The sequence below is a fragment of the Botryllus schlosseri genome, chromosome 1, assembly GCF_051294905.1.
Source record: "Botryllus schlosseri isolate E-star chromosome 1, Bs_hap1, whole genome shotgun sequence".
Lineage (NCBI taxonomy): Eukaryota > Metazoa > Chordata > Ascidiacea > Stolidobranchia > Styelidae > Botryllus > Botryllus schlosseri.
In genome coordinates this window covers 11,877,196-11,904,478 of record NC_137236.1, presented here as the reverse complement: position 1 = coordinate 11,904,478, position 27,283 = coordinate 11,877,196, and the positions used below count along the sequence as shown (strand labels likewise).

At 39.3% G+C, this 27,283-nt stretch overlaps 1 protein-coding gene across 1 annotated transcript; it reads right to left on the bottom strand.

The window, feature by feature from the left end:
• Positions 1-1,218: 1,218 nt before the first annotated feature.
• On the bottom strand, positions 1,219-24,065 carry LOC145442061 (uncharacterized). Its single transcript, XM_080320058.1, has 9 exons — positions 23,906-24,065; positions 17,745-17,883; positions 15,830-15,946; positions 13,143-13,282; positions 12,977-13,077; positions 6,155-6,359; positions 6,001-6,097; positions 2,577-2,693; positions 1,219-1,929 (listed from the first exon to the last, which is right to left on the bottom strand). The coding sequence occupies exons 1-9, from the start codon at positions 23,990-23,992 to the stop codon at positions 1,643-1,645; spliced, it is 1,290 nt and encodes a 429-aa protein (XP_080176184.1). The 5' UTR covers positions 23,993-24,065; the 3' UTR covers positions 1,219-1,642.
• Between the last annotated feature and the right edge of the window lie 3,218 nt (positions 24,066-27,283).

Below are 27,283 nucleotides of genomic sequence, written 5' to 3'. Positions count from 1 at the left end.
GATCAATATCGAATACCGTCATATCGATCACAACAGGCTGAGATGGGTGAAGGATGCTAGATGGAGAGACCGTACTTTGTCGTTTCGATATTCTCCTATCTGTTCATTACATATCATTGTACATTGTGTGCCATGAGCTGATAAAAATAATAGAACAGCCGAATATAGGCTATATATGCCATACTCAAAATTTGGATTCCATATTTCTTGCTACACGTCGACTTTTTTTTCACATTCCCTCGCGGCACCCCTGAGCAGTTCAATTGGCACACCGGTTATCATAGTCGCTACGCGCCGCCCAGGTTGCATTTAGCGACATGCGAAATATATTCACTGAATTCCATTCACTGTTAACTTGCTATCGAAAAATGTGTTCATGGTTCAATCTCTGATAGACTGTATCATTTACTCCAATATAGGAACATAGTTTCATCAGTAAACGTGAACACATATCGTTTTCAAGGCGTTAGTCTCCAAGAAGATACCCTCTATACGTACCATACAGACACGCAGACACGTACGTATAGTCAGTCCTTTCCCAGATAATTATTTTTCCGGGTGGATATTTCTTCATATTTTATTGAAAATTTGAATCGGCTCACAATTTCTAAACATTGATAAGGTGGTGAACGCTGCGATCCAAACGTGTCAGCAATCCTTTGGAATTGTCATGTTAAGTGGTATATTGTGTTCTGTGTTACTGCTGGTAATTTTGCACGCATAGCGAATGACTATTGGAACTAGATATTGCTGAAGCAGTCGTGTAAATTCGCTCTGTCACATCGTTGTAGGTTCTTATTCTCGCTGTTTTAAATAATCAACTTGACTTTGCAATTTTGAAATAATGACGATGCCAAAGTTTCTAAAAATAAAATTTGAAAAACGCCAAAAGTCAACCTACCTGCATAGAATGCTATCGAGAGGTAATATATTTTGTCGCACAGTTGCTCCAAAAGCTGTCTAATACAAATTTACGTCAAAACCCATGTGCTACTTCTATTTACTAGACATTGTAACATGAGTGCTTGAGTCTCAATAAATTAATGTCACCAAAGTAATTTGAAAATACCAAAATCACAATTTTGAATGTGAATTCAAAATGCAGTGATGTCAAGTTGCATGGTTTGTACCTTTGAGTAGCAATTTACCCTACATCGATTACATACGTGTGACGAAAGAACGTGTTTGTAAAAGATATATCAGGTATATACACGTAGCTCGTTTGTTGAGAAGATATATATTTGCGTTTAAGCGATTCTCCAGTTTGATGAAGGCAATCGATGTATAGATAAATCAATTAATCAACTTACGACGAACCAACGCTAATCTCTACACCATTGGTCAATAGTTATCCTTGTTAATAAGTGAAAAATCGCTAGTTAGACATTTGCAATTTATCTAGGCCTATATGTGTATACTGTACATGTATATATGTTATGTATATGTATATATGAATGCTATATTGATATAATCAATTATTAGGGGCTTTGCATATAATACCGTATTCTAAAATGTATAATAAATTTCAAGTACAGATATGAGAGTGTTCGATTACAATAATGTCTTTCTAGCTAATTATCACAAATGCATATGCGTTCAGATAGTTGACACTCAACAGCAATAACACGACATTATTGCTATCTCACAGAGGAGACTCCGAGAAATCCAGAAATACTGGACTGGTTTCATAGCAGTCTCTGTACGACACGACTCTCACTTTCGCCAAATTGAACATTTTTTTGGTAGGATCTGGCCTACTAATGCCCCGATCAAAATAACGACGATTCACATCATCATGTTGCCTGGCGCATCCGTTTTGACTTGCTTGCTCTTGTCTCTGAACATTGACTTCATCCTGGTGCCTGCTGCATCCTTTTTGATTCGCATGTGCCTGATCTTGTTTTTCCATGTACACAACAGCCTTTATTCCTGGAGAAAATAGTAAACAGGACAATACACGGAAGAGAATGAATATTTATATATTGATGAAAATATTTTATCCATTTACCGATGCAAACTAGTTTGTAGGACACCATATCATGTATCGGAAATTTATTACATGCACTTGAAAATTTAATTTGAGCGATTGATTGACAGCTAAATGAACGGTTTCTGTTAAGACGCACTAGTGGTTCCCAAGGTAGGTTAAATCGAACCCAAAATGTGTGTGCAGTGAATTCAAAGGGTCTTGGTTTTGATTTTGAATAAATCTATACTTTTCCCATGACCACAAGGACGACAATCCTGCTAGGATGCAATTTTGTCGCCGATGGTCGAATCGCAACCATAGCATTATCGAAATTTGCGATTTTAACTACAAATTGATATATTTTCACTCTATATTTCCCTCCGCTTTTCTTCAATTTCTCAGGTTGATGAACCAATACAAAGGTAGCGATTCAATTGAAATGTAATCCATCACCTGTGCCTACCTTACCACGTCATTCGCATTTCCCAGGAGAACAGCTGTTCCGAATGAAGTGAGCAAATTAGTTAAGCATGGTTTCCTCGAACGAATTTATTATAAGAAGCTCTGACACCTTTCGATATCTGTGATTCAGTACCATCGATCTCACCTGACTGCACAATAACTTTGGCGCATTCATTGCATGGGAAACAACTGACGTACAGAGTGCAATCCCGTACAGAAACGGGATTCGTGTTTACAATTGCGGCGACTGGTGCATGCTGATCTGGAAATATATATATCATATATCATGGGTTGATAGTGCATTGTTTGTCTGGATGTTAGAAACATTCACGATACTTGACAAATTTAGGAAATATCCCATATAACGATCCCAACATGTTCGAGCCGGTATTTTCAGTTTCAGAACGTGTTCTTGCTCGAGAGTGGAAATCGAAACGAAGATTAATCGCACGCCACCGACCATTATGTTATCTCTGTTGATTATTTGACTTATAATTTGTGACAGTTATAATACACCTGCACACGTTACAATCGCTTTTTATGTCGTGGGCAATGGTCTTGGCAATTACAATTTAGTGGCCTGATCGATATCCACGGGCTATCAGTCAATATAGTAGCCTATACTAGGATTTTACTTCAGTGTGCATACATAGGTGGCGCAAGTAGCATTTTGCGAAAATGATTGCGCATTAAGATTCTGCAAAGACTAATAAACCGCGTTTCGGGTAACCGACTAGGCTATTGAACTAATTTAATATTTCTATACAAACTGCACAATCTTCAGGTGTGGACCTTGTCTATTTCTTTAATGTTAGAAACAATGACGAAATCGCACATCACCGCTGAAACATCGGGTTTTCAGTTATGTGGCGGTTCTATCGATAGGTACGGATTCATGACATTTCCTTCTATACTAACAGAAAGAAATTGTGTATCATTTGAGAATCGCACATTACCTTTTTTCTGTTCGTGCCTGCACCATGTCACTCTCGTATTTTGAATTCTGCAATTTGCTCTGTGTGCCGCCGTATTAAACTATTCAGATTGTTGTTAAAGGGGCAATGCACTCTAAAAATGATGTGGTCTCAAATTGAAGGGCAAAACGAAATAAAAAATGATGGCCGCAGCCGTTTCTTCAGAACGCCACCGTAAGGAGCTGCAATGTATTGAAATTTCCACAGCGGCTTCACGCTCCAGCAGTCACGCAGAGATCTAACTTTATGTAGTTGTCAGCCGATGTTATGAAGGAAATAGAATACACTGGGCCTGATTTTGACATAAATCTCCTGAGTGGACATCTTACGTTGAACGCGGTATCTAAAGCACATTGGCGTGTACGAGATATTTCCTTCATAACATCGGCTGACAACCAGAGATGGGCGGATTCCAGATTTTGGGAATCCGTATCCGTCCTGATCCGACAGTCAAATAGGATTTCGGAGTCCGACAGTTGAGCATCAAAATTAGGATCCGAAAAAATCCTGCTATTGCTTTAGTGCTATTTCACATTAAATATAGCCTGCAAAACAGATATGAACATTATAATCAACAAATTAGTATCAAGTAATGCGTTACAAGGGTTTATTTATATCACATTTCGAATCAATAATGTTAGGTTTGGTATGTATCTTTAATATAAATGCGAGTAGTAGGAACTAGGCAGGGGAAATGAGCTTAAAAGACTGTGAGAACAGAGAAAGCAATATTAGTTGCTTTACGGAGAGGGTAAACATAGTAACTCAGGCATGCCATGATGCCAGCAACAAAATCAGATATTGTGCATTGTGACTTGGCCAAGACAACTAGGCCTATAGTACTACTGAAGATTGGAACTATATTTTCACAGAACAGACATGTATCAAACAAAATGGATGAATCAATCAAAATGATCACTTTATAGAGCAGCAATGAATAGGAAATATATATAATATTATATAATCAGCATGATGAATGATGATGTGCACCATCAATCATAGAGTATACCGGTGGTACTTCAGTTCTAGTGTGTTCCTAAAATCATAAACATGACCAATTGACCATGCCAGCATATATTCATACATTACCATACCATCACACAATCATTCCAAATGACATCAGAAATCAGAACCACCAGTTACCTCTGCATTCTGCAACAATACCGATACCTCGCTTCTCTGTCATCCTGACAACTGATATCAAGTACCCTAATGGCTGATGAACAGGAAGTATAAGAATCAATATCTGAGGAACAAACTGTTCTGCAGCTCGCTTGCTGGAGCCTGCCTTCGTCCTCATCTCAAGCTCAACCAGCAGTCATCTCATCATTGCAGAAACTTTACTTATGTTGCTTACGCATTTCAACGACGTGACCGGTATCAGCGGTCTCAACGTTGTCATTTATTGTCGGAACCAGCCTGGGCTTGATCCATAGCAATGAATGCATTTAACTACGGAAATAATATCGAAGCAGCGTTTTTCACTGAATATAAGATATCTTGAACCTTTATCACCCAATATTTGTTATGAATATCAAATCCTGTTTAAATCCGGCTCATATGACAGTTTCAGAATCCGGCTCCGATCCGGCCACAGTAAAATTCATCAAAATCCTGCTCCGGCTCCGGCTCCTGAACCGGACTGTGGCCATCTCTGCTGACAACTATATAAAGTTTGACCTCTGCGTGACTGCTGGAGCGTGAAGCTAATGTGGAAATTTCAATCCATTGCAGCTCCATTATGTTACGGCGGCGTTCTGAAGAAACGGCTGTGGCCAAAATTTTTATTTCGTTTTGCCCTTCAATTTGGGACCACATCATTTTTATAGTGCAGTGCCCCTGTAAGCAAAGTTTTGAATGGTCGCAATAGAACTCGGGCTGGGCAAAACCGAGTGATTCGATTCTGAATCATGTGTTATGCTTCGGGTCGAGTCCTGTATTCGAGTATCACTCGTTATGACGTCAAAACAGAATGGAAGATGTCAAAGTTCTATTACGTACCTTTCTTGCCACCCGAAAGAATACAATGCCTGTTATCCGTCACATTAAAGATACTTTGGTATTTTTTCGACCATGTCGATTTCATTACACTTTATGAAAATGTTGTGGGATGTACAGGACTTCGGAAATGTGTTATTTCCAGTTAAATTCGTAGCTTTGTGCTATATGTTTCGTATGCTGCGCTCTGGCCATTAAGGTTTCAAGGCTTGCACAGTGGAAACTGGCACAGAAACTATAATTCTCATCGGTAAATAACTTTCAGTGGCGAGGAGCGTATAATTTCAGTACTCGAAAAAATCGTCTTGTACTACTCGACTCGAGTCATTAAAATCATTACTCGATTCAGATTCGAGTACTCGAATCAATATATGCCCAGCCCCAATTAGAGCAGACGGTAACGCCCGACGAGTGCTAGCTCGAAAAGTTTCTGGTAATACATTGAACAGGTTTTTCAAATTTCGTTATGTCTGGTATTTAATACTAATTTCTGGTGCGAATCGGTCTCAAATCGAGTTCCAGACTTATCGTCGGGTTCGGACTCCCGTTTTCCGGGTTTATTTCAGCTTATAATTGCCAATTGCTACAGCTGGATACCTATCCGAGTTTTTTTATTTCCGCGTTCGACTTGCTCGAAACGGAAATATCCTAATCCCACAATTCTGTTGTCTTCGTTAGCAATGCAAGCCCCCTCCTGAAACAGAAACAGCGATGAACCAGATTATTTGATACTCTCGCCTAAAATATTAACCTTCACGGTCGATGGGGGATTGTCAGCCATCAGGTGTCCAGAAACAATCGCCATGCCCATGAAATATTGTTCCCAAGAAATAGGTGTGAATAACTTCTTCGATTTTTCCAACCTAGCTTGTACTCTCTCGCGGCGAGAGTATTCCTGGTCCGTGAGTTCTTTCTTACTTTCCAATACTTCCATCTCCTTCGCATCAAATTTCTGGCTAGAGAATAACATCAAACAATTTACATCTGGTCGTACACCGCGGTGGATGCCATATTAAGAGACCATTGCTGGCCATTTCGTCATTCAAATATCTGCTCATCACATCGCATCATCGTCATATGTATCGCATTGTACACCGTCTGTGTCTTGATCGGATAAAAATGCATAATCTGACGATAATTACGATTATTTCAATTTCCCGATAATTTCGTGACATCATTTGATATCAGCTCAATAGGGATGGGCACGATGAGTGGAATTCTTGAATCTGAATCCCATATAACACCATGTAACAAAAATTTATTGAGCTGATTTTTGGATATTTCTTACATAATATCCATTGATAAAACTTACTTCCGGCATTTTTTCCATTAGTGTCCTTTAAAATTGTCATTTTACGCTTCTTAAACTTCCCGTACCATGATTTTCAAGCTCCTTTATTGAATTTTCTATTAAGTGTGACGTCAAATTGTTCCATCATTCAACTCATAATATTTGGTTGTTAGTAGCAATCATCTTCTCAGTCTCGGTTAGTCAGTATTGGCTACAGCAAGCAATCTCATATTCATTTTCATTTTCGTTTTGTTCTGTTAATGCACTGATTGTGGATCTAGTGAATATAATCTCATCATTAATATCAACATCACAAATGTTATCTGCCTGCTAGCTGTTTGTGCTATATATCTGTGATCTCCATATCAGGTTGAATCAAGTTAAAGTACAAATATATCTAGAAGTAAGGTTTTTCATACTTATTAACTTTACTTTGGCATGAAAATTGGAGATAAAGATAAAAACTGGGCATTTCATGTAATCTTCGAAACATGCCGATGAAATATGGATGGATGGCTAAGGGGAGATCGGCATTCAATGTAATTTGCTACTCGAAACTCTATAGATGACTTTTATATCTGTATGGATGACATTCCAAGGTTCAGAATAACTGTGGCAGGTTCTCCTTGCTTATGCGGGAATGTTGGCAATCTTTTTTAAAGCACTTGACAATAAAATGACTGGGAGAGAAGCAAAAGCATTCAAGGCATTTCTAGATGTAGTTGAAAATTTTCTTGGAACAATATGATCGAGACATACGAAAAAATAAAGTGGACGGGGCATTATCTGAACTGTCAACTTGATTTTGTTAGGTCAAGTATGGATGATGTAAGCGAGGAACATATAGTGACGTGCTTCAGCAGGATATGTATGATTTGGAAAGAAGATACTAAGGGTGCTGAAGTAGCATTATGGGCGGTTATTTGCGGTTCATAATACCAGCAGAAATTTTTGGAATTGTTTCCATCTTTTTATAATCTATGGTAGCCAACATTTGTGCACATTCCTTCTTTTTGTTAGTGTGTTTGTCAGTGTTGGGATCAAGTCACTATACCTTCGAGTCACGAGTCATTTCGAGTCATTGAACATTTTGACTAGAGTCAAGTCAAGTCAATCGATATTCAAAGGTGACTCGAGTCAAGTCAAGTCACTCGATTTTTAGAGGTGACTCGAGTCAAGTCGAGTCAAGTCAAGTCAAGTCACGAGTCAAGTCATAATTCAAGTCAAGTTGCCTTTTCGAAGTATGAGGCATGATAGCATCATTGCATTTTGCTAGCTGTCTGAGATACAGATTGATTGGTCATTGATTTTGAACCGCTGTATCGCTCACCTATACGTAGAACTGCTAAACCTGAGTTTAATTACCGGCCAAAATAGAGAATAGATACGAATTGATAGGATGCAATACATTACTAATTTACAAATCGATATGATACAATTCGAGCCTGCGCCAAAGGTTGAGGACTAAACAAACTATATTCGAATTCAATTTCAATAAACAAGAGGTTTGGTTAAGGTGAAACAGAGAACAGAAATTACTTGACTTTACTAGTTTGCGACAACGTAAGCTTGTAAGCTTCGATCACTTCGTTTTGCAATCAATTTATTTGTGAGAGAACAATGGAGGCTCTGTAAAACGCACGATTGGTCGCTCTCACGGGTGACACCATCGTTTCGCGAACAATCCGAACATATGCAAGATGCAGGGATTTTTATCGACGCCGATTACTTGATGACTTGAAATTGACTCGTGAATTTTGCTCCGAGCCACGAGTCAATCAACATTTCTGATACGCCGAGTCAAGTCAGGTCAAGTCATTTTAGCAAAGTGCCTCGAGTCAAGTCAAATCACACAAAAAAGGTCATGACTCGAGTCATCCCCACACTGGTGTTTGTACGTCAAATAAGGAATTATGCGGATTATTGCATGGTAATTTTGAGTAAAACGAGAAATCAGAAAAAGTAAAATTTCTTATAGACTAGGGACAATTCAGAATAAATTTTTGTCTTTTAATGATTGGTTTGGAATAGCAAAACACAACACATAAAAAATTTTACTCAATTAAAATTTCGCAAAATTTTTTTACAACGTGTTATTTTTGGTCCATAGTCAGCGAAGATTTCTCATTTCACAGACGCAAGTCACGCAAACAAAACCACTTCTGACGATTTCTAAAGTGTTCGCGTTGTTACTTGATGATGCAGGAGTAAGCTATATTTGTTCATATTATCCTTTTCACAAGCGTTTTCATACGTCCAGTAAAGAATTATTGTGATTAATACGGAGCAATTATACGTAAAATCAAAAATTAGAGAAATTGACATTTCTTCAAAATTTGGGACAATACAGGAAAATTTTGGTATTTTGGTAAGTAGTTTGGAATACTAAAACACAATACACAAAAAATTTCAGTCAACTAAAACTTTTGCAAAATTTTGTTACATGGTGTAATCATTCAAGTTCAGTATAGGGAGAGATGACTCTTTCGGGTACCAAAATTATACACACTTAGCTTCTAAGTAATAGTTAATTCATCAACGCGAATCATAGTCTCTATTACCCACTGTGAGAGTTCTACGCGTGTGAGCCGACCATCAAACAACTTCATTGTTTTCATAATGGAAATATTTAAACAGATCCACCACGCGGGCATCATTGTTGGTTTTTCCTGGGTTCCAAGACACGCAGGAATTTCAGGTAACGAAAAGGCTGACGAATTAGCACGAGCAAGCTCGTCGACGCAAGATCAATCGAGCCAAACTCCAATCATTACCGTACCGGACGCCACAGTCGCAATGAAGAAGGTTACCCAAGACATCCTGCCTGCGAGTATTTTGCCGATACACGGGGATCACGCTACAAGCTATTCCACAGCGCAATTACTACACCACCAGATACAAACTGCAGTCGCCATATCGAACGCCTTATATTTCGACTACGGTCAGGACACTATGCTGCAGTAGCGTCTCATTTATTCAGAATTGGCTGCTCGGACTCTCCGATGTGCGACGAATGCGGCGTCATCGAGACAGTCGAACGCTTTTTAATGTCATGAAGGGGGTTGGCTTCGAAACACTTTTTCATCATATTTCCGTACCCACTCGCTGCACACTGCCACACTAAAGCATCCCAACGGTCTCCGACGGTGTTTTTCAAAGAGACCAATGTCGGGCAAATATTATCAAGAATTCAATTCAGTTTGCGTAATACAAATGTCAAACAATAACGTAGATCGTTATGACGCCGTCGCGACCCACAATTATACCCTTTGCGACCCATGTTTGGATCGCGACCCATACTTGAGGAATCCCTGATTTATACTGTCATAGCGTAATATTGAAGGATGCTCGACTCAGTATTGGAATCATGTCACTACGTTCGAGTCATCTCGAGTCATTGTACATTTTGACTCGAGTCAAGTCAAGTCACTCGATTTCTGGAGATGACTCGATACAAGTCACGTCAAGTCACGAATCAAGTCACTAGTCAAGCTGTGTTGAATTTACGAAGTACGAGCCGTGATTAAATATCATTGCATGTTGTTAGCTGTTTCAAATGAAGTTTGAATACCCATTAAGTATGACCCAAAGAACGAATATAAAGTTTGATAAACACGCAAAAAGGCGTTGTATCGCAAACGCATACATTGAACTGCTAAACTATGTAGATAACTGTATAGACACATAATCATCAGCCAAAGTAGCGAATAGAATAAGAATCCTCAGAAAGTATAATATAATGATATGTTGCAATACACTAGTCTGCTATATATCCATAAGATACAATATGAGCCTTCTCCAATCATTGACGAGTTATATAAGCGATATTCGTTTGATTTAAATCACACAATAGGGTCGGTTTTATGAGAACTGAACTCTGTGACATTGCTGATAGATTATTTTTAATAGTTTTACGACAATGTATGCTGCAAGCCAGGGGTTCCCAAACTGTTTATGGTCGCAACCCCATCTCTCAATTTGGTTTACTGATTACGACGTGTTTATTTACGTAATTATTACGTGTGTCCTGTGTATGGAATATATTATTAACACATAGCACTACCGTTCACTTGTAATTTTCCCAGAAGGGAATATAACCGTGCTATTGGGTTCTATACTCCCGACACTTTGATCTTCACACTAATGACCAGTCACGAACCTTTCGTTTTAGTGTTTGCTGGTTCGCCTTAGTTTTTCCTTCCTTTTGAAAAATAAACTAAAACATTCAGAAATGAGTCGCCAATAGCATCCGCTTAATTGACATCTTCTTGGTCATTGGTATCTAAGCCGTGAAAGATGGGCGTGTCATCATAAATCACATGTAGGCCTTGATATGAGTGTGTGTTTTTATCACCATCGAAGCCGTTGAGACAGGCTCGACAAACCCTCGGAGTGCCTAGGTGCCTAGGATCTTCGATTGAGAACCACTGTGCGAGGGGATATCAGCTGTAGCGGCAACTATGCGGTAGTCATAACAAAAAACGTCAGTGACAATGATAATGAATCAGTATATGTACGTATGACAGTGATTCCCAACTGCTGCTCTCGCAGCCTCATGCGTCTCCAGGGTAGCCTTGCGGCTCTGATTAACCTCTAAATATGCCACGAAAATATAATAGACGACAGTTGTTGTTTATATCTATGAATAGTTCAGGGATGGTGTGAACGTGCGGTTCACGTTCGCGTTCTGTGTGTGAACCTCGGAAATTTTGAGGTTCGCGTTCACAACAGAATCTAGGTAGGTTCTGCAGTGTGAACCTTTTTCTTACATTACAATTTCCACTTCATTATAACATCTTCGGTTCAAATTTATTGCATTTCAACTGCGGCATGGCGCTGGCAGCATAAACAATCAACACTAAACGAGCATGCACCTTGACAATCTCAAAAATGTTACTTGATTTGTTAGAAAAGTTTGCTCGAAATATCCAGCTTTCCGTTTCGGAATATTTAATGACTCTCTGCTGTGAGCTTGACCCGCAATCACACAACATCAAGAGCGAAATACACTACATGTAGTCAGCGAATGATGCTTATTCAACCAATCAGTGAGATTTATAACGTTTTCTGATGTAAAAATCTAGCAGGCGTACAGGGTCAATCTTAATGTATCATAAAAACAAAATCCGATCTATTGGGGTGTTTGCTACTGCTGTATAACTTATTAATGGGGTAATATCGGTAGCAAGTATAGAAACCCGTTGTACACTCTGCTCATTATCCATGTATAGCAACACTCAGACGCCGAATACATTGTCCGGTCTGGCCTAGACCGTTAATAAGCTTATATTCGCTGTCAAGTCCTCGTCGAAATTGTTGGCAATGCGACGGAAGATATTGATTTTATGGGATTAATATATCATTTGATTGCCACAGTTGATACATTTAGCGACTTTTAAAACGTCAATATGTACTTCAGCATTGTGGCATTATGTGGCCCGAGTCGTCGCTAGGTATCGTGTACATTAATATAGGCTATCACTTCATTGAAATATAGGGTTGAAATTAGCAATCTGGCGCCACATGACGTCATGAGGTTTACGTTCGCGTTCACACAGAACCTTTCAAAAAGGTTCGCGTTCACACGAACCTGAACCTTTCAGAGGTTCACACCATCCCTAATAGTTATAGTCAATTTATGTATATGAATGCTAAAATGTGGGATATTATTTATGTCTAGAGCCGTCCAAGACCGCTTCTGAAAACCGAGAAAGAGAATTCTGTCAGACTAGCGTCAAGCGTTTGGTTGAATACTGAATACTCGTCAGTCAAGGATATATCTAGAGTTCTGCTGGTCAAGGACCTTTATATATTGTATCTGTGAAGAGCAAATTTCGACACAATTTTACTAACATCAAAATAACGGCTCATATAGTCTACCGTAAATTTGTGCATTAAGAGCTGGAATGTATGAAGAGCTATCACATAAAGGCATAATAGTATGTTGTAGTAATGCTATGCATTTTCAGTTTATTTTAATGCGTAGAACTCGCCAATATGCGTCTATCAGTGCTAAAATAACCGACATAGAATCTATAGAAGTATATGTGCATGCTTCAGAATTAGCTGGCAGGTGAGATCCAGATAGGGGCTAGCTACATTTCAATTTTAGTTATAAATATAGCCTATTAAAGTGTTTTCATGCGGCTGCATACGTGCTATGAAGTCTGAAATGCGGCTCCGACATCCAAAAAGATTGGGAACCACTGATATAATGTATCCAGCCAGTGAAATCTTAAGTAAGCTTTACAGTTCATATTATCAATCTTATCTCCTACCTACCCTAACTGATATTCCCTGCTGTTCGGCAACCATTTTGCGTGTTCATGTGCATCCCCCAATGATCCATCAAAGACAAGCTTCAGCATTTTGCACTTAGTAGGCTGAAATTATTGATAAATTTTAGTACTTCAAAAACACATATCTGACACGTGCAATTGGGCGATACCGCTGGTCCACTGCAAGATAGTTGGTCGTATCCGATCTGCCCATCATCTTTCAATTCGCTCAATAATTCCCTGGAGTGAAGGAACTCCTTTTTCCTCCGGTAGCACGTATCGTACGAAAGGTATAATACTTTTCTTATACCTGTGTATAATGCATGTTTTAGATTTCGTATCGGATGTAGGGTATGTATGAGTGTTTGCTAGCGATCACTTCAGGTTGAATATGATACTGCTAAGTTATAGAGGAAGGTATTGAAACTTAATTAAGTAATTACCATGTGCCGATAAACAAAATATCTCCGATACAATAAATATCATGCATACTGGTTCACTGCCAGTTCTGAACGTAAATATGGCGACTTATTTTCTTACTGATTACATAAGTCAATAGTAACCAAGCATTATTGTTCGTGACTGCTGTGAAGAGACGGCGACGCGAACCTTGGGTTCATCGTCCTTATACACTCACTACATTCCAGGTTCACTGTTTACAAAACTATAGATAGGTGCTCCGACCAGCGCAATTTGGTAAATAGCCTACCAGGGATGGTGTGAACGTTAGGTTCACGTTCGTCGTTCGCGTTGTGTGTGTGGACCTCATAAATTTAGAGGTTCACGTTCACAAACGAACCTTGTAAGATTCTGCACTGTGAACCTTTTTCATAGATTACCATCTTCACGTCATTTTAACATCTGTGGATGAGATTCTTTACATTAGAACTTCGCACCACTCTCTTCATAGCGCTGGTAGCATTAAAAAAATGAATAGCAAAAGGGCATGCACCATGCCAATCTCAAAAATTTTACTTGCTTTCTTACATAAGTTTTACTCGAAATATCCAAGCTTTCCGTTTGCGAATATTTAGTGACTCTCTGCTGTGAGCTTGAACCGCAATCACACAACATCAAAGGGAAATATATTACATGTAGGTTTAGTCATCGAATGATGCTTATTCAACCAATCAAAGAAATTGATATCGTTGTCTGATGTAAAAAAATCTAGCACGCGCACGGGGTCAATCTTGATTTCATATGTTTATTGTATCGTAAAAACTAAATCCGTGCGATTAGGATGTTGGCTACTGCTGTATAACTTGATAATGGTGTAATATCGGTAGCAAGTAAACATGTAGGTTGACATGGTGTTATGCTCAACGTACCGTAAGATCCCAACTGCGGCAAGACTGCCTCGGAATTGATTCTTATATCAAGAAGCGCAGGATGAAAATTATGATTTAGACAGCATTGTCAGAAAGAAGCGATACGGTGTGTCACCAGAAGTGTACGCAAAACTTCAGTGTTGCCAGTCAATACCTCTTGCTGTTGAACGTTCTTTCTACGTGCTTGGCAAGCTACTTGAAAAGAATAGACACTTCCAGCCGAGAATGCATCTTTTGTTGTACCACAACAAATACTAATTATTTCTACCATAATGCATGATGTAACTACTGGAATTCTTCATAGGTCCAGATTCCGTTGAAATACAAGTTGTTTCATGTAAACATTTGTCCGTTTTCAAGTAAAAAACGTTTTTTCAGGCCAAATTACTTCATAAGGACAGACAGGTCCAACCAGAAATGAAGATGAGTAGTACAATTTTAACATTATGTGTGAAAACATCTAATGTGGTTAAAATCTGCCGTTTTTAGGTAAAACAAAATCGTCATAATGATAGGCTGTGATTACATAACATGATGTTAAGAAAACGAAAACAGAGAGGCGAATTATTAAAATAGACAAGATAAGACAAGACAAGATAACGTAATGGGGGCGCGCCCAGCAGCATCTTGATCAGTAAGTTATGGGGTTGACTCATGAATCAAGTCAATTTTTAAGTCATCAAAAACTCCACGATGCATTCCAAACCTTTCCAACGTATTGAACGATTGCCACCCATGTCAATTCCTAATTCATTTATTTGATTCAATTTTCCTTTACGTTCTCGACGTGGTTAATTCCTACAGATTCAAAGTTTCGGCATGTTCTTAACTGCCGTCCTATTTGATTTGTCCAGCTACATAAAAAACATCACAAACAACATGCATAACTTTGGTCAATATACCTATCATGTGTGCGTGGCGCTGGAGTATAATCCACCGCTGCGACACCAATGGGTTGAGGGTCCGAGTCAGACCGAGGTCGACTCCAAAATTCCTATCCAAGTGTTTGAGGTTTATCTATAGGCTCCTCCTCACCATCTCATCTGTGTAGGCGGTGTCTTATAAAAGTCTAGAACTAGGCCGTGCTACGAGTCAGCAGCTACGGAAAAACATGGAGAAAATAAAGGCTTACCATATGGTCTGTAATATAATGCATAGCCTGCTATTATATGCTTGATAGTAAAGAATTTCTATTCCTTTAAAAAATGAAGGTATGTAGGCCTATTTAGAGGTAAGATTGGTCAATATTTGGCTGCTCCGGCCGGTGGACCAAGTTCAGTTTGACGCACCTGGGTTACAGGTTCGTAATGAAATGGCCAATACCAGTAACATCAAAAGGATATTCATTGACTATGAAATGTAGAAAGCAAAACTATATTTGCCCTACATATCCTTGACGCCAACGAAAGAGACCCATTTGAAAGAAAAGATAATTTTTTATCGTCAAGTAGCCTATACACTCACAACCCCCGCATAACCTTATCCGTCTCAAGAATCAATAAATCAATGAATAGTTGAAGTATACGTACCACTCTGATGCAATATCTTTGCGCATTCATAGCACGGGTGCAACGTGACATAGACGGAACATCCCTCAACAGATTTTGGAGTCATATTCACAACTGCGTTCATCTCAGCATGTGTAACTAGGGGTAATATACGTGATGGATTTAGCCGTACAGAACGCATAAAAGAGTGGTATTATGAAATTGTTTCGTGCACAATCTGTGATGTCACTCATCATCTAAAAATAGCATGTGCCCAATTCAAACATTTTATTGCTGTCCTATCAATTAAATCATAAGTTCCTAACGTATGGGGCGAAAACCAAAGATAGGCCGCGAAGGGTATAAATGTGGGTCGCGACCGCCCAAAGCGATTGCTACATTTCTTGCAACAACAAAATTTCTTCGCTCTTCGCGCGATATCCTGTGCTTGAATGGTACATATGTAAGGTCACTGTGTTGAGTACTATAGCCAACACACGATACACGCAGAAAAGTCACTACTACAGTGAAGTGGTCATGGAATTTGTCGACGTTTGTATTACACAAATTGAATTGATGTCATGATAAGAATTGTCTGACATTGGTTTCCCAGGAAAGGTCTAACTTGCGCGGGTAATAGGCCTACTCGGGCAGGGTAAATGGAGGTATAGAGCGTGGACGTAACGACCGCATCCGATATTGGTTTTGAATACGTATAATTTATAGAAATGAATCAACTTTATTCGCAATTGAAAAAGAGTAGATCTCTAGTACCGCTTAACGCCGTAAATACGTAGCATAGGGACATTAAAATCGCATTTATGTCGATGCGTGAGGTTTGGGGCACGGAATAAACTCGCATTTGGGTCGCAGTGTAAAAAGTCGAAGAACCACTGATTTATATTGATATGAAATGATATGAAAGGGTCAAGTAAGTATCACGTAAGTACATGTATCAAGCAATATCTGCATGTCTTTGAAATGTGATTCGAATAATAGTTTTCCTAACTAGTGGTCTAGTATATTCAGCGTATCCATATCTGATGGGAGATGAAAAAAAGTCGATCAGATTTAGCATCAACAATGCAGATATTTACTTGGTATTCAACAAAGTAAATATTATGCTCCCGGTAGTTCATTCCTTTGTGGATTCTCTGCGGCTCCGCTCATGATAATGAACGGATAAGAGATGTTTTTTCTCGTGTTGATGATGTTTAGATATGGATGGCAATGCGAACTAGGTAATCCAAGGCTTTATCCCTAATTGTTCGACTGTACAGCAGTCAGCAGATTGTATTCAAGGATAAGAAATATAATTTGAGTCGGCATTATGCACGCAGTGAAACATGGACAAGCTGCTGGGGGCTGAGACAGCGTAAATTCCCTAGGATCCACGAGGACCATATTACACTGGCATTTTGGATGGTCCAAGTTAATGGGAAAAATTCTGAATCACATGTCATCACGAATGATGCAAGAGCGAAATGATGCGAGGAGTCCGCGATTGTGCGATTTTATGTTCTCTCTATTTGAGCTAGGCCAGTGGTTCTCAAGCTGTGGTACGTGTACCACTAGAGACACGCGAGAGCTTTTTAGGTGATACGTGAAGAGTTCCATGAGTAATGTCACACCTCTGATTGGCGAGGACCTTCTGCATAAGAGACAGTCGCAAACATCTCATTAAATGGTGTTTTCTTGCTATCCATTGGTGCAGCGGTATAGTACTAACAGGAATAACTAAGAAACACCGGTAGATTCCATTAACATGAGTAGTTCAGGTGGTACGCCGTGTAGTCAAAACAAATTGGTGGTCCGCGATGCGAAAAAGTTTAAGAAACACTGAGCTAAGCGAATAATGTTCATTATAATGACCGGATCCGCTGACGTGCTACACATGCGACATGTTGCTGGTGTTCGATTGGGACCAGTAATGAAACCTTTCTAACATTTTCCTTACCATACAAATGCTTCATTTTCTCATTTGTTTCACTTCTGTCACTCCATTGCATCAAGTTATCACGGCATCCTATCGGCATCCCGTTGTAGCCGACGCCAATTATTCTTCTTTCCTTTTCATTAACAATGCACGCCCCAACCTGAAGTCGGAGCCCATAAATTATATGAAACTTATCGAACGAATTATTGAGAATCTAAAGACATGACAAGTCTGCGTAAAGGCGCCTATTGACACAGCCTTACCATAGACAATGCCCACTAATCAGTAGCATCTCCTTGCAGGGCAAGAGTGGAAAAAGTAACAACGACCGTTATTCTACTGGTTGTTCTGTCACAACAGACACGTCGTTTTTTCATTCAGTCGTTTCTTTGCATTCATAAATAGAAGACCCTTCAAATGAGAAACGACTTGGAGTAGTCTTTGAAATCAGACACCCACCTCGTTCTTAGTGTAGTAAAAAGGAAGTATGCACACTGGATGAAAAGTAATAGAAGATAGCATTATGGCACAAACGACAGAATGAGGTGGCATGTGATGGATGACGAGGTCGATATATCAAATCGTGGTCACATCATCTCAAGCTCTGATTAATATTTATTCAGCAGACATATGCTCGTCAACTGTCGGATTGTCGTCGACATATCGTTCGCAGTTCTGGTATACTTGATAGAACAATCATCTTGCAAGTCGACCATATGAGGATTGAGGACACTCGTGTATTGTATTTAGGCGCTTTTGATTCCGAGATTTATATGTATTATAGTATTTATTCACAGTAAAACTTGTAAAATACAAAAATAATCGGGGAAGCAATTGGTTTCCTGAGCAAAATGGGAGATTGAAGTAAACTTTTAGGATTTCAGTGATCAAGTCGAATTGTTATTCCTATGCAATACATGAAGAAGTCAGATTACAGAATTGTGGTAGATGAAGAATTAGCATGGGTAGAAGAGTTATTATTATTATCATATTCTTTATTCACATTAAAACTTGTGAATACACATATAGTTCGGGCGGCATCTACGGAAAATGGTGAGATTGAAGTAAAATTTTAAAATTTTAGTAATCAAGTCGAATTGTTATTCCTGTACAATACATGAAGATGTCAAATTGCAGAATTGCGATGAATGAAAAATTTTCAATGGCTGCAGGCTGCAGAGGTAAAGATACCTGAAAATGAAGAATCGACATTACAAAAATTAGGCTGTCATTCTCGAGTACAGGTGTAAATTAGTCCAGTGGTGCATTCAAGGTCTTCCGAAGAATATGCCAAGTGCTCAATAAAGTGATCTTCTGGATCATATCGAACGTTTCCTGGCATTTTTTTGATGTCCCATGAGATTGTCCCATGTTTATTTGACATCGCCACATTTTCTCACATTCCCTTTTGAGGTATTTATTGGTATATTCTTTATTCACAGTAAAACTGGTAACCAAGAATGTTATAATTACGGGAAAAATTGTAACAGATGAAAAAAGTTTACAGTGCAGAACCTACCAAGGTTTGTGAGCGAACGTGAACCTCCAAATGTCCGAGGTTCAGGCGAACGCGAACGTGCATCTCACGCCCGCACCATCCCTAGTTTGTACGCCCAACACGCAGCCGGAGTTCAAAGTACTTTGATCGACCACATATGTCTCATTGAATTCAACAGCTATTGAAGTAAATTACGTCTATAAATTCATTGACTACTGTTTTGGTCTCTATACTTTACGCTTGAAGTTTACATTAAATACAATTTATTCCTTGTATAAGTTGATAAATACGTGGTCATTGCAATCCGAACCGCTAAGTACATCATTTTCCCATATCCGGCCCGCCAACTGGAGAAAATGCCCGTCCCTGTTCGTTCTGAACATGTTGGATTCCAGTACAACCCTGAGGTATCTGACATTTTCCACGTGAGAAATTAACCGACCAGCGATGTCAATGTTTTTTTTTTAATTTACGGTCAATTTAGGTATTTCACGGCGTTGACTCAAAGGTCATTAGGGAGGTTTACTGATGCTCTTTGGGCATTTTGGTAAAATTTGATATTATTCAGGGCAGCCAACTTTTAGATAGAGGACGTGTAAAAGAGGAGGTGAGTAACATAAGTAGGGTAAGTTTTTGCAACTTTTGCAACTACTATAAAGTATGGTTTGTGTCTGGCCATCACTATGAAGATTAAAGTGTCGAGAGCATAGAAATCGATAGGACGTTCATATTTCATTCTAGGAAAACTACAAATGACTGGTGGTTCCATGTGTTAACAATATAATACATACACACCTGCACACCCTAGATGTTAAATGGATTTTTGGCTATGACGAACAAATAAACCACTTGCGTTATAATCACCAATCAATAAATAATCAACAAAAAAGACGGAGGTAGACGAGTTCATAATTGAATAATTGCTCTTACGACTAACATCGTCCACAGCTTCCCCCATAGACCGTGAGTAGGTTTTGGAGCAGATGCCGACCATTTTTTTAGTAATCAGCACGCCAAATTAGAGGTGGGGTCGTGGAGTATTTTCAAATCGAAATCAGGGATCGTGACCACAAAAATTTGGGAACCCCTTTGGTAATGACATCATTTAAACTATTTTATGTATTGTTCTATTATATCTGATTTGCATAACAAAGAACTATACCATAAATTAGCTGTATCTTAGTGTTATCTATGCCACAAGGTCTTGCGCGCGCGCTAGAAGTTCAACGACCCTAGCCAAGCACGACGGTTCCCAAACAATATGTAAATATATCGCTTTATTAATTCTGTCGTTTAAATTTGATGTACTTTACTATTTCACTTACGCCAATGCAAGACCGCCGACAATAGTAATATTTACACTGGGTCTCGTTTTTCAGGCTATTGATTTTGGTAAAGTCGCCAAAAGTGAGTTTTTCTGAAATGACTTGGATCAAATTTACAGACCTAGTGCGTTCGGGGTGTGTTATCTGACTTGTTTTAGGGGAGGGAGGGGAGGGGAGGGAGGGATTATCGCTATGTTGTTTGGATTTTTTGGAGAACACTATTCACGCATTACATTATTTTCTTGCTGTGTACCGGAAAAATGTAATTTTCAGCGGTATCGCTAGTTTGATCGTCCGGGTAGGCCTACCGCGAAAGTAACAAATTTGACAGATCTGCCAGAACTGACAGCGTAGGATGCAAACATAAAAAAAAACATAAAAATATATGCATGTTCGTGATCGATTGAATAGCAGGGAAAGAAGCGGAAAAAGCATACACCCTACAAATCTAAAACTAAACGAAACCTTTAGAGCAGAGGTCTCAAACTCAAATGTGCTCGCGGGCCAATTTCCTAGTTTTGATGACGCCGCGGGCCGCAGCATCAATGATAGGGATATTTAATGGCCTTATTTGACGGGACCTTGCAGACAGGCCTTCCACAAACATCGTGGAAATGTAATTTACTGTTGTACTATTAACGCTTGACACGGAAAAAATCACATTTTCAAATATTTGAATAAAATTGTTTTTGTGCCGGGCAGATTTTTTTTAATTAACGAGGTATAGACATCATGTGAGAGGATGCATCATGACATCGTAAAATTGTCGGGTTACAATATTGCAACTAGTGGACCTATGACGAGCAACAACTTTATGTAGTCTATTTTAAAATCTACTGATGATTGATCTGATATCAGAGCTTTTGAGCGGTGTAACCTAATCCTATGGTTTTGATATCGTCATGGTAAGTATAGGCTATTGTTACTGTCATTGCCAAACACAAATTGAATAAGCGTAAGATTTTGCCTTCGATATATCAATAACAACCTTACTACACTCATTATTAAGCCATAATAATAGCAATGATTCATCAACTTTTTAGTGATTGTACCCCTTGTGCTTCCAATCAGATTTCTCGTAGCTCATGCACAATTTCGGATGGTACCTATCTAAATCAGAGAGCCCATTCACAAAATCGCGCGCAGCGCGAAGACTATTTTCTAGTTGAATAAATTGGCCAAGAAAATATTCCACGGCATATCGGTATACAAATTCTACAAAGCATCTCCTACTCCCTGACGTGGTGCTTCGTACCCCGGTGGGGTCTACGGACCCTGGTTAAGAACCACTCGAATAGAAATGTTTAATCGACGAAGAATTCGTTGGTGTTACCGCTGTAGAGCGTACTACCACCTTACTCGTCACCGATAATAACATGGATGAAGAGAAAAACAACATGCATCATTTAACCAACTATATACGTCACGGGGGTTTGAGAATACCCATGGTTGCCATAGGTACCAGATTAAATATCTATATATCCTACGCAACGCGAGCTACGACCTTTTGATATATTATTATTCCCCATGAAAGTTGCATAGATTGATGCGTCCGTAGGATTACCAAGTCACCATTCCGAGTCGCAAGTCCTTCTCCGATTTCAGCGTTTTACCAGACTGATCCGAATTCAAGAAATTTTACGAGAAGGTCGCACCAAACCAAATCACAATTTTCAGTCGCGAATCATCAACGGGTCATGTTTTATCATCATGAACTAGAAATGTGACGTAATAGCTGATTTTCTACCGCATGGTAGCTTTTAAAAGTGATGTGATAGTGATGTTTGTTGGGATTTCGGTGATTTTTATAGTAGTTTTTGCGTGAACTTTAAGTTCTTATATCTAAAAAAGATGTATGGCACTTAAATATATTGTTGATAACTTGAAATTTCAAAATGCCGTCGCGGGCCGCACAAAAGGCTCTGGCGGGCCGCGTGTTTGAGACCTCTGATTTAGGATGTATAATTATTTGCCCTGAAATTTGATGGACATTAGTTCCACCTGTTCATCCGATCGAGTGCACCGAAAGAGCATCAAAAACTCATGCACACTGATAATATTAAGAAAATTGAATGTCTAACGCTAGGAAAAGTTCGATCTATAACTGCACCCTGATTTTTCCAAACACTGTTTCGTAGCTATTTGGGCTTGCGTGTAAATCGCGTAACGCCGTTTATGCATAGGATTCATGAAGGATAGTGAAGAAATTACCCGAAAAGGTAAGTGTGATCCGAAGGCTTCATCGACCATAGGTTAGGTTGTTGTTGTTGTTGTTGTTGCTGTTGTTGTTGTTGTTGTTGTTGTTGTTGTTGTTGTTGTTGTTGTTGTTGTTGTGTGGGTTTATCTTGGTGCTCGACTTCTAATGGTCTTTTGCACCAGATCAATGATAAGAGTAATAATAGAAAAGTAAAATATTATTAAAAATATCGACCACTGAGTAGAAAATATTCTATGACGTAACCACAGTGAGAAGATGTGAGAAGTAATGTTTCCAACCGGAAAGGAATGGCGTCTCTCATTTGGTCCGGTATATATTGTGGAGGGCCTTCATATTTGATGCAGGGAATGACGTAATGTTCCAGTGTTTCTGGTATCCACAACTTTCGCTACGTCCTGTTTGCAAGCGAATACGTATAGCGTAGGCTTATATCTTGGTGATGATAGTGCCGGGGCATGGAAGCACGTGGTTCGGAACAAACTTGAATAAATGGAGGTCACCATATTGCTGAAAAACTCTGATTTCCATTTGGAATCACAATACTCTTGAATGAGGAATTTGCATTCCCTAGCTGTAATTCCAATTGCGCCGCTGTGCATGTACTCGGATGCCGCAATCTTTGCTAGCTTGCCAACGCCTCGTTGCTGCTGATGCCTTTATGGCTCGGGATTCAAATGAAGGGGATTGAGATACCAGTGAAAGATAACACCTTACATATTTCCGTAATTTCACTTTATGACTAGCGTTTTCGGGAGTTGAATGTGAATGTGAACTGGTTGAATATTATTCGCGATATTAGGATTGTGTTGTCACAAAACGCTACCAAACATAGCCGAGTTAACCGCAAAAAATTCACACCCGCTACATTGACACCATAAAAACTTGATATTTCGTGTTCATTGGTGAAGGACCGCTTGTCGTTCAGAAAAATCACCCTGGACGTGTTTCTAGAATCGGCGTGAACCGTTTGGCAACCGCCGATTTGCACATTAAATTAGAGTGGTCCGAGACAGGGAGCAAATGTGGGCAGCAAAAACATGAAGGGAATTACGGGGGTCGCGAATAGGGATACTAATAATATAATCGAGCGTTTTAATTCGTTGCCCTGGTACTTGCAATGTTTCTCTGCATGCCTGCTTACCTGTCTCACGGGGTCCTTGCTTCGTCTTTCGGAAAGAATCGCGATAGCCATATAATATAGTTTTTCCTTTTCTTCGTTGACGCTCATTTTGACAAGGCACACTTCGTCTTTATTGTACAACTTGCTCTAATTAATCTGATAATGTTTAAAATATTTACATTACGGAAATGAAGGTTATCGTCGGTATAGTCGGTATTTCATCCAGGGTAATTGGAAGCTTCGAATGCGTTCTAAAATAACAACAAAAATGTTTTGAAGATTGTTCTCGTCTTCATCCAGTTTCAAGCCTTTCCATTCTCAACTTAATTATGCCTCTAGCGGCATTGTATCCATGAATTCAACGCCAGACGAAGCTTTTTTACAACTTCAACCGAAGGTTAACTAAATTCTGCGTAGACTGCTAGCTAGACATTTCAGGGTTGAATCTATTCAGCATTACTATTTTACAACAGTCTCGTGATACTTGGAATAGACAAAAAGCGAACGAACAACGATCGATTGCTTTGCGCTGTGATTGATGGGGCAATAGCTACTACACTCCAAGCGGACTGTAAATAGGCCAATTGCAGAAGTGATCAAGGTAGCCATCGTTAGCACTCGCGTGTAGATGAGAAAGTAACATTGTACATTCTATTTAATTACATGTAGAAATGTCGATTTTCATGACATGCCTATATTAATTCAAACACAAATAGGGAGTAATAGGTCTCGAAAGCATTCAAGTGTGTTGCGTGGAATATTGTATATATGGCAATGTTTCCCTCTCTAAAGTAGTAAGGCATGACGTCATGTCATGCCTAACTTAGCATGACAATATCACTCGTGCTTTACTGCCTTCTCCGTTACTTCTTATCCGAATGCGTGCACATTGCAAATGGATGTAGTAATAAATGTGGATGTGGAAACAAAGTGAGAAGTAAGTTTCTTCAAAAAGTGGATTTGATACTGGCGTCGCATAATTTTAGCAGCTGATCCAAGATGGTTGCTTTCGACAATAAACGATGCATTTTCGCCCCTAAGGCAAACGTTTTTAGAACATTAGAAACAGGTACGCATTTCGACCAAATTAATCAATTCCAATGCAGCAGAAGCTGTTCCATTCGGTTGCCATGACTGTTTCATCCGGTAAAGTGATGCAAACCCACCCCAAAACGATTTTCTACTTTGCTGAATACGAAAAGGTAAGTAGTTTTGCTGAAAAGCATATCCTTTATATTGCAATTATAGGTGAATACTGCTAGATTAATTTAGAAATTAGTGCTTCGTTAATGAGCACTCTTGGTCATTTCTGAGTAGAAATAGGAAGGGTCAAAAAAGCGCTGTCGGCCGCCTCTTTGGACAGGCGGCGTCATCCATATCATGCGTGATAATACCTGTGGCGCAATCATACTTGTCAACGACTATACGGATTCACGTCGCAACCATTTCGGGTTGCTCCATCTACAATTTGGATACCCAATAGTAGAGAGTAGTTTTGCATATACATATTGGAATTTGGAAAGTAGTCACCGATTTACAGAAAAAGCATTCGATTCCCGACCAAATCTACTTCTTCGATATTATTCACTTGAGTATGCTACCCGCCAGACCTTCAATTGTCCACCTGCGCTGTTGAAGCAGTTTAGGCGTATATAGGAAGTATGTCTACTTGAACTTGTAATTGAATGGGAATTTATGGCGATAGTTATACTTTTCCTTGCGTAGCAATGTGGACTACTATGACTTTCTCTGATCGCTAAATTACATGATGTACCGTTGGTTGGGAACCACACCCATGAAGAGGAGTACGGGTACGCCAGGCCTACCGGGCGATGAACGTCACAGTGCCGAAATTTTCGACTTTCATGGGATATTCGATCTACAAGTCGCGTCCTCAATTTGCAAGTGTTGCGGATATTGCCACCATAGTACGAAATAGAAACTATGACTTTAATACTGTCTTGTATAACCTTCGGATCAATCGTACAGGGCGTATTATGTTCATCAATACTTTGGGTGATTCGAGAGTGGTCAGGTATTCGTTGACGCTACACATGCAAACGTATAAAACGGTGGGCTCGAGAAGTGCATATGTATTATCATAATTGTGGGTTTACAAAGAATATCGGAGGCCTCGCCGACATACATTTAGGCAGTAACTATTAACCGCTGTCCAAATGAGCCCTAGGGGTTCGCTGACCCAGTCTCAGGGTTGCCGAGGTCGAGACACATAACCTACTGACCACACTGACGCTTTGGCGATTATTGGCTGCCGGCAATTAGGCGCGATCAGATATCGAATAGTGACAGTTGTGGTGTTGCGTCGTGTGCAGCGGAGTACGCAGAGAGTTTGGGGTTAGAACTTAGACATGCTGGTGTCGATATTTCTTGGTCAGTTTGCAAATAATAGATTCGTATCACGGTTTTGCGAGGCACATTCCAAGGTGAAACCTGAAAGTGGTCTCTGACGGGGAACAGCGCAAGTCACACTGAGCTGCAAGGAACTATTCACTGGAAACTTAACATTTTTTGTGCTAATCATGTTTTGATGATTTTGATCCATTTATGATCCATCATAATAAAATATTTATTGATCTCGAAGACTTTTCGGGTGCCTCTTTTCAAAAGCACACTAACGGGATTTGAACAGAATGAATAGCAAAACTAAAAAGGCAAAGTAAGACGTAGCAATCAGAATTACATACCACGAAGTTCGCAATGTAACAATGAAAACAATAACAAACTTTGAATGTACGGTACTATAGTAACAGCGCAATTTGAAAACAAACTTGAAATTTTGATAATAAAATTTGAAAATGAAATTCAAGTTTGTAATTGTTTATTTTAAAATTGTGCTGTTACTATAGTACCATACATCTCCAAGTTTGTTATTGCTTCCATTGTGACATTGATACTGTCCGTTACATCGGCCTGGTGTAAATGACCATTGCAGTCGACAAACTACAAACTTTCAATTTCAAAAAGTGGTCTTGATGTGCCAAATAGAAAATGAATAAATTATATTGTAATTCTGGGTTCGTACACCATCTAGTGATCGTGTATTTCCCCCGAATGAGCCGAAAATAGCTAATTTCGCCATATTTTGATAACGCTTACACTAGAATACTAGTTCTGGCCTAACCTACCTTCCGTAGAGCTTTGTCTTAAAACATCTTATAAACATCAAAATTGTTGGATCCCCTTATATATACAATACATATAGGCGCGTCACGCGTGAATATTATGACATTCTGATGTTGGTTACCATTCAATCTCACGGTTAATTGAACGTGTATCACACTATGGTGTCATTTCATGATCATTAGAGATGCATCCACCTCCGCTGCCATTGAGTAGGCCTATTTACCATCAACAGTACGAAACGAGCCGATCAGAACT

What these genes read in the sequence shown, in the direction of transcription:
- LOC145442061 (XM_080320058.1), bottom strand. Translation starts at nt 23,992, where the DNA reads ATGAGCGTCAACGAAGAAAAGGAAAAACTATATTATATGGCTATCGCG. An exon ending in AAATAAAAAAACTCGGATAG is followed by an intron (nt 2,694 to 6,000) that starts GTATCCAGCTGT and finishes ATATATTTCCAG; the next exon opens with ATCAGCATGCACCAGTCGCC. An exon ending in CAAAGTTATTGTGCAGTCAG is followed by an intron (nt 1,930 to 2,576) that starts GTGAGATCGATG and finishes TATTTTCTCCAG; the next exon opens with GAATAAAGGCTGTTGTGTAC.